Source organism: Ruditapes philippinarum, unplaced genomic scaffold (genome assembly GCF_026571515.1).
Source record: "Ruditapes philippinarum isolate M1 unplaced genomic scaffold, ASM2657151v2 ctg3464_1_1_1_1, whole genome shotgun sequence".
Taxonomy (NCBI): Eukaryota; Metazoa; Mollusca; class Bivalvia; order Venerida; family Veneridae; genus Ruditapes; species Ruditapes philippinarum.
In genome coordinates, this window is record NW_026863548.1 from 50,078 (window position 1) to 62,417 (window position 12,340).

General features: G+C 33.3%; 1 protein-coding gene across 1 annotated transcript in view; it reads left to right on the plus strand.

Annotated features, from left to right (window-relative positions):
* The window catches only part of LOC132722449 (polynucleotide 5'-hydroxyl-kinase NOL9-like), a 35,924-nt gene that overhangs the window by 4,237 nt on the left and 19,347 nt on the right, over positions 1-12,340 (plus strand). The window contains exons 2-6 of the mRNA XM_060706957.1: positions 5,012-5,735; positions 8,010-8,554; positions 9,691-9,775; positions 10,156-10,253; positions 11,284-11,317. Of these exons, the coding sequence (XP_060562940.1) occupies positions 5,047-5,735; positions 8,010-8,554; positions 9,691-9,775; positions 10,156-10,253; positions 11,284-11,317 (1,451 nt within the window). The 5' untranslated portion in view covers positions 5,012-5,046. The remainder of the gene's footprint in view (positions 1-5,011; positions 5,736-8,009; positions 8,555-9,690; positions 9,776-10,155; positions 10,254-11,283; positions 11,318-12,340) is intronic.

Sequence of the window (12,340 nt, forward strand, 5' to 3'; positions counted from 1 at the left end):
GCTAATTAAAATATCAAGAAAAAGTTTTGTTTGCATTACAAGTACAGTACCTTTAAATGATTTCATTTTTAAAAATAATAAGTTGCTACAAGTCCATGACAGGATGTGCAATATCCAAATTTATTGTTCCCAATTTTTACACTGAAATGTCCAATCCCTTTTCTAGCTGTGTATTGATTTTTTTTTAAAGTTTTGACACCTGTCACATCAAAGGCACTCACCGCATACAGCAGTCATGTAGTTCACAACATGATTTTTCTATTTCTTGTCGGTAAATAATGCGTGACCTTGATTGACCTTAGACTTTAGTTAGACAATATTTTTTAGCATTGAGACTGTGAGTTTCAAAAAGGATTTTAAACGTAAAAGTATGGATTATTTTTAATTTGTTTATTAATTATACTTTTGCTGTAGAGAAAAAAAATACACCAGTAATCTTTTTTTCACAATTTTGACGAAAATTTACAATGATCAAAAGTGCCGAATTTTGGCAATCAAAAAAAACCAAATAACAAACACTGGATAACTTTGTAGCTACCGCCGGCAATGCCGATCAACACATATTTGAAGTACACATCGCTTGTGTAATAAATATACGATAATTACATTTCTTTTTTGAATTTTCACAACTCTTATTTTATGAAGTCAATGCATGATATAAAATTATTCAAGAATGTTTCTTTAGCCAAAACATTTTTTTCGTTATATATCGGAAATGACTTGATAGCAGTCACTGCACAAAGAAAAACTAGCGTACATGATTCAAGAGTGTAGATTTTATCGGCAGGGTTTTTCTTCTCTTTCTTGAACCACTTTTCTTGAATATTTGTGATTCAATGATATTAATTCAGAAAATTTCAAAATTTTTATTTACACAGCAATTTTTCAGGGATCCCAAAGGAATCCCCAGCTAAGAATCACAGGGATTCCTCCCGACTTTTTGGGATCCTCGGAATCCCGGGACCCCGTTAATGTCGAACCCTGGTTATTTTAATAGGGCGGACTTTTCCCCTCCCGTTAATTTAGCAGAGCGGACAATTCCCCTCCCATTTTTTAGCAGAGCGGACAATTCCCCTCCCGTTTTTTCACATTGCGTATAAAAAAATCTATAACCATTCTTATCAAAGATGACAGTTTTTACTCTTAACAATAAACTGTTAAAGATCGGAACTTTTAACAATCATTATTTCACAAAAGTGACATTAAACCGCCTTTAATTATGCCTCCGCTGCTTAAGATAAACAAAATGTCAATAAAAAATCTTTAATCATTGCCGCCCTTAGTGAAATGTGTCCTTGATTGCAAAACCAATTAAAAATGAAGGAGAATATTCCTACAAATGTGTTCAATCATATATAAAATCAAAATGATCACTGATATTTTGTGTTAGGACTTCGATCATGTACTGATTCAATATGGTGAATATGATTTTCTAAGATGACAGTTCAATTTACTATAACATGTGCATAATATATTCTTTGCAAGAATCTACAGCTTAATTGTTTTTTTTTGTTCTTATCAATTAATTAATTGTTCTTTTATTGTTTTGCCGCTGCAAAAATGTATATTCCTTTCAAATAAACAATATTATATAATATATATATTCAATAGCCACGGGAGGGAAATTGTCCGCTCTGACAACAGCGGGAGGGGAATTGTCCGGGTTGTTAAAAGAACGGAAGGGGAATTGTCCGGGTTGATAAAAGAACGGGAGGGGAATTGTCCGCTGTAAAAAAATATCGGGAGGGGAAATGTCCGGGTTGTGAAAAAACATTCAAATTTACTGGGAGGGGAAACGTCCGGGAGGGGAATTGTCCGGATACCTCCTCTCCCTGACGGTTCTCTCCTAAACCGTTTCCTCCCCTGACGGTTCTCTCCCAAATTTGAAATATGCAGACAGTTCTCCCCCAATATTTTTATTAGTTATCATTTAAGTTTTTACTAAATCTAATAATATTTCTTCATGAAGACTTTTAATTAAAAGAATGTATTTGACATTTTATGTTTTATGTTTATTTGATTCTGAAGAGTGTTTGTAAATTTAACACCTTTTTCAGGTATTTTAATCCTATTAACACCTTCATTGTGAGAGGTTAAGATTATTTGACAGTGATTGATATACACCTGTATGTAATTATGTTAAGGTCTAGGGATATTCATTCATTTGTTATATAGCTGGAATTACTTAATAAGGTGGTAACAAGTATGTTATAGAAAATAAATAAGCAACAACTGGTATGCAATCACATTTCACATTTACTTTTATACAAAATTTATTAAAGAACATTGTAGTCATTAACATGAAACAATATTTAATACCAAATAACTAATAAAAATATTCATTTATCAACACCTTTTCACATTTATTTTAATCATTAGATAACATCTCCAGTCTTGAATTATTAATTAATAAACACATCAAAAACTCACCCTATAATTAATATCGAATGATTATCCTAACCAAGTAAATTATTCAATAATTATTTTCAATGATTAAACACATTAAAAAAGTATACTTTAGATCTAATAAAACAATCAGAATAATATACTTATATGCTAAAAATATTTTTTTTATCTAATTTATATCAATTAATCATAAACATACCCATGCATGTATTAAACATCTAAATACTTCAATTAATAATAATTTATTAATAAACTTATCCATTTATTAAACATCTAAATACTTCAATAATAATGTATTGATAAAAATGGGAAGGAACTGTCTGCTTATTTGCTTATTTGCAAATTATTTGCAAATATGCAGACGGTTCTCCCCCAAAATAGGGAGAGAACCGTCAGGGAGGAAACGTCAGGGGAGGAACTGGTAAGGGAGAGAATAGTCTGACTACCCGTTTAAGCCTCTATTGCATCAGCCGAACAAAATTTGGTTCATAAGTTTTGTAGAGAAATCTGTGCTGTAGAAAGGTCGCAGGAAAATTCCCAGCCAAGGCCATCCTTAAAAAAATGTTCGTTTGCAGTAACGCGACCGACTCACAAAATTTGCCCCTACTCAAAATTTTTTTTCATGGTGTGGATAAAAAAAAAATTTTTTGGAATCAGAAAATTATGCCTTGTGCTTTGTTTTTGTTCTTTTAAAGGTTAATAGAAGAAATAAAATGTAGGTCTTATTAAATTAGAATTCAGTTATCAATTTATTAATTGTTACCAGATTATCAAAGCATATATTGTCCAGCATTTTGAAATTTCATGTTTATTTGGGAGTACAGTTCAATAAAAAAAAAAAAAAATCGACCTACCTACCCACCTTGGAAATTCTGGGTCGGGTTACTGCAAACAAACATTTTTTTAAGGATGGCCCAAACTAGACAGATTTGTGATTGAAGATCTGTCATGTGGTAGCATTTGCTTATGGCCCTAGGTAGCCGATTAATTCTTGTGCGGCAGCCCTGCGGTTGTCGCATATTCACAAAACATTTTTACATGAGAACTTAAAGAAATCAATAATCTGTCATGCGATTGTCATGAGACTTTTATAATCTGTCATAAAATCACAGAATTAATGTGCATGTTGAGAATTCAGTCTGCGACTTTAAGAATTTGTGCGAATGTCTTGGGGATCCTGTACAAAACACGGCGATTTTTGTCAAAATGCATTAATATGGCTGCTGTAGGGCTGATGTCATAGAGGCTTTAGATTATGTCATGTTTATGCTTTAGCCAAAAGTACTTCAAAAATATTTTATGAAATAACACTTTTCATAAGGTGATTGAGATTGCCTGCACTGAATAAATCTCATTGCGTAGTACAATTAGTTGGACTACTTACTGTGAAGTACTAGTATTAGCATAAGTTGGGCTAAATTTTGCAGACAGTACTAAGTCAAGATATTTTGATGATTCTGAGATATTTTTGTTCCGGGTACGAATCTTGTTTCACTTTGACAGTACAATTAATTGGGCTACTATTTCTGTAAACAGTAAAAACACCTTTTCCAAGAAACTTTGAAATTCTTCTGTAGATCAAAATGTTGAACTGTATGTAGGTGACAAAAGTTTCAGTCTCAAGAAGTTCCATACAAGAACCTATGGTAAAATTTTGTCTTGTTTTCATTTTACCATCTGGAGGCTAGTGGCTTTAAAAAAAGGTAGATTTAAAACCTGATTATTATTGAGAGAGAAACTAAATAGAGGATATTGAATGGGTGTAAGTTCAATACTGAATTTATTGCATGGGTTGAATAAAATTATATTATGCGAGCCTCTGACCAGCATAATATTATTTTATTTAACAAGTGCAATAAAGTCAGGAATGAACTTACACCAATTTAATATTCTATTTTTCATTGACGCTCCTATAGTATAATGCTAACATTTAGCGCGTCTTTACACTATGTTTGAAAACGCTAATGAAGCACATCAAAACCCCGTGCAATACCATATAGACGTAGTCGCAAAATCGGCATGGGTGTTTGATAAGTGAGGTTATGTTTCTTAAGTTCTTTATTTAACACTAAAATCTTGGGAATGTGTTTAAAGAAAACTGTTATCTATTAGGTAAAGTGGGTGTTTTTTCATTTCATTGCTAGTTATCACTCCCAACAACTTCTTATTCGGCAGTGTTCGTGTAGAAAAATGCAGTTTGTGTTTGGATTTGGTGTCAATAATTGCCCGTTCGAAAAAAATATCTAGACGTTTCTTAGACAAAACTAGTAAGTTTGACTAGATTGGATAATAACCAAGGGCTGGGAAGACTGTTTGAATATTGATAATTTTGAGGTTACTAAAGCATAACTGAAGCATGTTACAAGATTAAAAATCAATCTTGCACATAGTTTTACCATATTTTACATTGAATTTAGAGCTGTGTTCATGTATGTGCTATGTTAAAATTGTTATTTTGATGTTAAGCTGCATTTTATCAAGCAGATTGCTTTTTTTAAACAAACTGGTATTGAAAATTGTATACATGTATTATCAAACAGTTTTGTTTATTTTCAATACTGCTATTAGATGTCAAACATTTTAAAAGATTTCATTCAAATTTCAGATTAAAGCGTCTTAAAGAAATCAGGTAATTCAAAAATGCCTTTAAAAAAGAAAAGAGTATCAGCATTTGAGGTTAAATGCAAGGAAACTGTCATAGATAAGAGAACTAAAAACAAACATAAATCTGACAAACCAAAAAGCAAACATGTAAAGGTTGTTGATGCAATAAATTCTTTACCAAAGGAAAAACAAATTGAATATGTAAAATCTGGGAACAAAAAGAAATCAAGAAAATCTCAGAAACGAAAGAAGTCAGCTAAAGCAAATTCAATTAGTCCTAAAGCTGTTGCCAAAACAAAACAGAAGAGTGAACAAGATGATAATGGTGACACTAATATTAGTATGGTGGTAATAGATGATGATAATGAAGAAAGTGATATTGCTAGTGACTTGGTTGACATACAAGCAGGTGAGAAAACAGTTGACATAAATAGACCAGAAGATAATAAAAGTACTGACACTGACTCTATGGATTCAGATGTTCACCGTAAGCATGAAAATATAAAGAAAAGAAAGATTGGTTCTTTGGAAAATGATAAAACTGCTGTTGTAAAGAAAAAGTCTAAAAGAGACTTCAATAAGGACAGTGAGATACAGCCATCAGAAAAGAGTATAGAAGAATCTGTTGATGATAGAGATGACTGGACAGATATAGGTAGAAGACTTCAGTCTAGAGCTGGTTATGGAGACCATTTTGACAGTGGGCAACCCAGCACTCATAAAAGGTATTTAACTCTCATTTAATGCATCAAGTTCTAAAAAATTGTTTGTAATAAGGATGTTTTTAGTTTCTTTTTAGCTCACCTGTCACAAAGTGACAGGGTGAGCTTTTGTGATCGCTTTTCGTCCGGCGTCCGTCCGTCCGTCCATCGTCCGTCCGTCGTCCGTCCGTAAACTTTTGCTTTAAATGACATCTCCTCATAAACCACTGAGCCAATTTCATCCAAACTTCACAGGAATGTTCCTTTGGTGGTCACCTTTAAAAATTGTTCAAAGAATTTAATTCCATACAGAACTCTGGTTGCCATGGCAACCGAAAGAAAAATCTTTAAATATCTTCTTTTAAAAAACCCTAAGAGCTAGAGCTTAGATATTTGGCATGAAACATCTTCTAATGAGTGTCTACCAAGTTTGTTCAAATAAAAGCCCTGGGGTCAAAATTGGCCCCGCCCCAGGGGGTCATATATTTTCCCTATATGCATATAGTAAAAACTTAAAAAATCTTCTTTTAAAAAACCCAAAGAGCTAGAGCTAAGATATTTGGCATGAAACATCTTCTAGTGAGTGTCTACCAAGTTTGTTCAAATAAAAACCCTGGGATCAAAATAGGCCCCGCCCCGGGGGGTCATTGATTTTCCCTATATGCATATAGTAAAAACTTAAAAATCTTCTTTTAAAGAACTGTAAGAGCTAGAGCTTAGATATTTGGCATGAAACATCTTCTAGTGAATGTCTACCAAGTTTGTTCAAATAAAAACCCTGGGGTCAAAATTGGCCCCGCCCCAGGGGGTCATTGATTTTCCCTATATGCATATAGTACAAACTTAAAAAATCTTCTTTTAAAGAACCCAAAGAGCTAGAGCTAAGATATTTGGCATGAAACATCTTCTAGTGAGTGTCTTCCAAGTTTGTTCAAATAAAAGCCCTGGGGTCAAAATTGGCCCCGCCCCGGGGGGTCATTGATTTTCCCTATATGCATATAGTAAAAACTTAAAAAATCTTCTTTTAAAGAACCTTAAGAGCTAGAGCTTAGATGTTTGGCATGAAACATCTTCTAGTGAATGTCTATCAAGTTTGTTGAAATAAAAGCCCTTGGGTCAAAATTGGCCCCGCCCCAGGGGGTCATTGATTTTCCCTATATGCATATAGTAAAAACTTAAAAAATCTTCTTTTAAAGAACCCAAAGAGCTAGAGCTAAGATATTTAGCATGAAACATGTTCTAATGGGTGTCTACCAAGTATGTTCAAATAAAAGCCCTGGGGTCAAAACTGGCCCGCCCCGGGGGTCATTGATTTTCCTTATATGTGTATAGCAAAAACTTAAAAATCTTCTTTGAAAAAACCCAAATAGCTAGAGTTTAGATATTAAGCATAAAACATCTTTAAGTAAATATCTACAAAGTTTGTTCAAATAAAAGCCCGGGGGTCAAAACTGGCCCTGCCCCAGGGGTGTCATTGTTTTTAACTATATGTGTATAGTAAAAACTTAAAAAATCTTCTTTTAAAAAACCTAATGAGCTAGAACTTAAATGTTTAGCATGAAACATCTTCTTATGGGTATCTACCAAGTTTGTTCAAATAAACAAATAAAAGCCCTTGGGTAAAAATTGGCCGGGGGGGGATGCTATATACAGGTGAGCGACCTCAGGGCCATCATGGCCCTCTTGTTTATAACTTATGCCCAGTGATTTTTTTCCTTCACTTTCCAACAAATTGCAAACATTGACATTAATGGGTCAAACTTTGATAATTACATTCCACTCTCTACCAAAGTCTCCAATCTCCATGGCCTGGGTAGGGTTTGTTTGTTTGATATGGGTTTTACGTCACACCACCACAGTCTATGTCATTTGGCAACATTCCAGCTTTACTGTAGGAGGTAGACCTCAGGTGCCTTTCCATGCATTTTTTCAGGCACAAACGGACACCTGAGTAGAACCACCGATGTTCCGTCAGCTAGCTGGATAGCTTCCTCACATGAAAGAATCCAAAGTCCCTGTCGGGATTCGAACCCACAGCGGTGAGGGGCAAGTGGTTTGAAGTCAACGACCTTAATCACTCGGCCACGGACGCTCCCGTCTGGGTAGGGACGGTTATACATGTTATAATTGAATGGTGAATAATTTTAACATTTTTCAAATTTGATGCAATTTATTTTGTATAAATTCAGATAAGATTGTTTGTTTTTTATTTGTCTGCATGTGTATATTATATTTTTAAATTTTATATATAGATATTGATAATGATAAAGTTTGGGTGTTTTGTTGTTGTTGTTTCAGCCCTATAGCTATACCAGTAGGTGACAGTGTTTTAGTGATCGCATCTCATCCATGTGTGTTCCCACTGAAGGGTGTTGTCACAATTCAAGCTGTAGTTGGAACTGCTAGTGTTATGGAATACAATTTAGTGCCTGGTAGTCAAGGTTACGATGTATATTCTCCAGATTGTAACAGTTTAGTAACAGTTAGCACGGTAAAAGGGGTTACAAAGACTAAAACAGCTGTTAACCAAGTTGATTCAATGTTAGGAATTAACGATAAAACTGTCATAAACTTGCTGAAAAACTCCCTAAATGATAGTAAACCTTTTGTTGTTCTAAAATTTGACAAATTGAAAACAACTTTATGTTCATTTATCTCAAATTTTCACCCGTACACAAACATATTTAAAGTTGATGGTGATAAAACTTTATTGAATAAGCAGTTACTTCCCCTGTCTGTTAAAATGCCTGGAGAAGATATGGATGTTCCAGAGATTAGTGTGTCAGAACAATTACAGAACGTACTTGATGTATGGCAAGAAAATTTGATACAACAAAATGAAGGTAACTTGACTTTCTCATTCAAATGCCTGCCTTAAGTAATTTACAGGGTGTCCGTTTGACCCTTGAATAAATCTTTGACCCTTTAAATTACCAAAAGTCTGATTTGACTCTCAGGATTTCAACTACTGTGAGTGAGGGTCAAATTTTGTTAAAATCGTGGGGATTCATCCTTGTAGTCGGTAAAACTTAGTCAAAATGACCCTCAGGATTTTGTGGCTAGTGAACACCCTGAGTAAAGAAGCATTAAATAAACCTATTTGTTACTTAGCTAATTTTATGAAACCATAAAAAGATAATTTCATTTTCTATGTATATGATTAATGGTTTGATAAACTTGTTTATTGTTTATTTTCATAAAGGGACTCCTATGAAGTTGTTTTACATGGCAGTACTGGGAAGATTTTTCTGAGATTTGAGTCTGAACCTATTGCTCTAAGTGTGCAAATTTTCACATCTTTCCCTCACCCATTTCTTTCAGAATAAAAATTTTTAATGTGCAAAATGAAAGAAGAATGAAAAGTGTTGCAATGCCTTTCACTTAATCCGGCTAAACATTTCACTTACAATCGGTTTTCAATATGATTCTGAACCTAGAAATATTGTTTCCCCTCTGCTACCTACCCACAAAAATCACAGCTACCAAAAAAAGAAATTTTAGTGCCTAGCAAAAAGAATTCTTTTCTTTATAACTAAACATGGAAGCAAAGAGTGTCAATGAGAGTCACATGTTTATATATCTCTCATGTTTTATAATGATAACTATACAAACTGGGATTTATGTTGATCCCCTAGCCCAAAATAGGTATATTTTCCTATGAAATGCCCTGTGCACATTCTTCACCAGAACCATGATTTTACAGTTGCTGACTTAATCAGCTTGTTGATAATTTTTAATTGACTGAAAGATGGCCTTTGCTATGTACCATGTATGTTAAATTGAATTGAAATTGTAAATATTATAAAATGTATGGGTAAATTCCATTCTCAGTGGTTGAACTTGATGTCAGGTTTTCCCCCCACCCCTTTTCTGATGTATCATGCTATAATAGCAATATTTTCCCTCTTTCAGAAAGGCACAGGTTGTTTTGAAAATTCAAAAAAAATATCACAGTACTTTGGTTTAAAACTTATTTCAGGTGTGCCAGTAATGTTAGTATGTGGTGGGAAAGATTCAGGGAAATCTACGTCAAACAGGCTTCTTATAAATTCAACATTAAACAGGTAAATTGTAAACATTATGTAAAAAATCAGCATTTTTTAAAAAGGGTATTGCTATGTTGTATAAATTAGAAAAAGCTGGTTACAATAGGTGACAAGATGTGATTCTTATAACAGATAAATGATTAAACCTTTCCTTTTGAATTATTTTTAACATTAGCAAAATCAAACAATCTTGTCCCATCACTGTTGAATATTTCAGTTTCTGACAAAAAACTGCCTCAGTTTTTCCCATGAAAATGAAGGCTTATATATTTTATGGTTGTAAAGTAAACCACTTGCCAGAGGAAGTAATTATCTGAATTTCTTGTCCAGCAAGACAACTTAATTGAAGAGATAATAATTATGGAATTCTGGTATATAATCATGTTTATATGTTACAGGTGTAAGAGTGTGTATTATCTGGAGTGTGATATTGGACAGACAGAGTTTACTCCCCCTGGAGTAGTTTCATTGGTAAAAGTTACCACCCCTGTATTAGGTAAAAAAAACTTTTAAACAATAAAAATTGAAACTACTAACCTTGCTACTCACACTGTGGTTTGTGATTTTATTTTGAAATATTGTCGAAAGATGAATTATAGAAATTATACCCAAAGATTCTAATTGTACAGGATAAAAACATGTATATAGAGTCTTGAGGCGCTGAATCTACATAAACAAAGATCATGAACCATGATCTCTGAACTGACATTTACTCCTAATCGAGCTTTTTAGTTTGATTCTTGATTACCCGAGTACATGAATACTTGCACGAGCCATAATAAATACAGACAAAATGGATAAATATACCAGATAGATACAGACGTTATGGATGCATATGAATATAATTATACATGTATTATTATAATATTATCTTAATAAATTGTATAGCATGAAATTTATTATTGTATTTTATTCTTTATGGGATACTTCTAGATTCAAAATCCATTACTTCAGAAAACTAGTTAAATGTTACACCATTATGATGACCTCATACTTTAATTACTTTTAACTGCGCAACATTAAGACTGACATCATATTTACATGCCTTTTTTCCCTGTGTATCTTTGTAAAAATGTCTTTAAAGTCCTGTGTTGTCTAGGACCTTGTTAGCAATATCAATTTTCATTATTATAAATTCAGTATACATGTTGCTAGAGCCTTGGATCTTGTTTATCTCATTCAAGCTGTATTCCCATATAATTATACCATCAGCAACTTGAATAACTTATAATTTAATACAGATAATATTATTACATTTAGATATAGATTATATTATGGGTACATAATATGAGCCGCGTCACAACAAAACCAACATAGTGCGTTTGCGACCAGCATGGATCCAGACCAGCCTGCCATCCACACAGCCTGATCGGTATCCATGCTGTTCACTATCAGTTTCTCTACTTGTACTAGAGTTGGCAAGCGAACAGCATGGTTGCGCAGGCTGGTCTGGATCCATGCTGGTTGCAAAAGCACTATGTTGGTTTTGTCGTGATGCGGCTCATATATATATTACTGTATTTCAGGACCACCATTTACTCACCAGAGGAAGGCAGTATGGTTAGTTGTTCTAATTATTGTAGAATTTTATATGTTTGTATAATACAGTTAAATTTTATCCAATTTAACAATTTAATGCCCCAGCCATTTTTACTTCAGCTAGTTATATTACCAATTTTGTAAGTCATTTTATTATCATTTTACACAAACCCTGACATATCATGTGACACTATAAATGAGGAATTATATATATTCATGTATATATAAGTTAAACTTATAAGGTACCATTTAGTATATGATGTTTACAGTGAATAGGAAATTTAGGGATGTCTGTTTACCCTCTATATGTATGTCTGCTTAAATTAAGAAAGTGATTTTGGTTATTCGCTGAAAAATCAAGATATTATGATATGCTTGCTAGAACCATGCACTTAAACCCTAAGGTCAAGGTCAAAGTTATATTTTCATTGTGGTGCAGTCATATATAATTATACTACTATACCCCCAGCAGAGCTATTCAAAAAGTGTCATCTTACATCTGTAAGAAGACACATCTAAATAACTGTTATTTCCACGTGGATTTAATACAGTTGAAATATAGGGTGTCCTGCTAAGGCCAATTAAAGGACTCCTATTGACATGCTATTTTTTTTGCTAAAATCTTGCCCCACGTTTCTGTATTTTTATAGACAAAGTAGCAAGATTTTACGCTCTCCCAAGAGACTTTTCGCCCCATTCAACATTGAATTTGTCTCATGCTTACGTTTAATCCTTGTGCAAATCAAAATGTAAAACTCTTTGTGATGATTAACCTCAATTTTCGCATGTTTCTTTCGAGAACTGTGACTTATTTACAATACCAGTTACCATACAGTATCATGCAAATATTTTCTAATTTTTAATGTGAACACACATTTAATTTAATTAGATCTATTTATAATTAAATGTGTTTATCAATTTATCTACTCGTTACACTTAAACGACATATAAGTCAGATACAGTTATAAAATGTTTTCTTACAGACGCGAAGAAGACAGTTTGCTAGGACAATTTGTTGTTTATCCTAGCAAACTGTCATTTTAC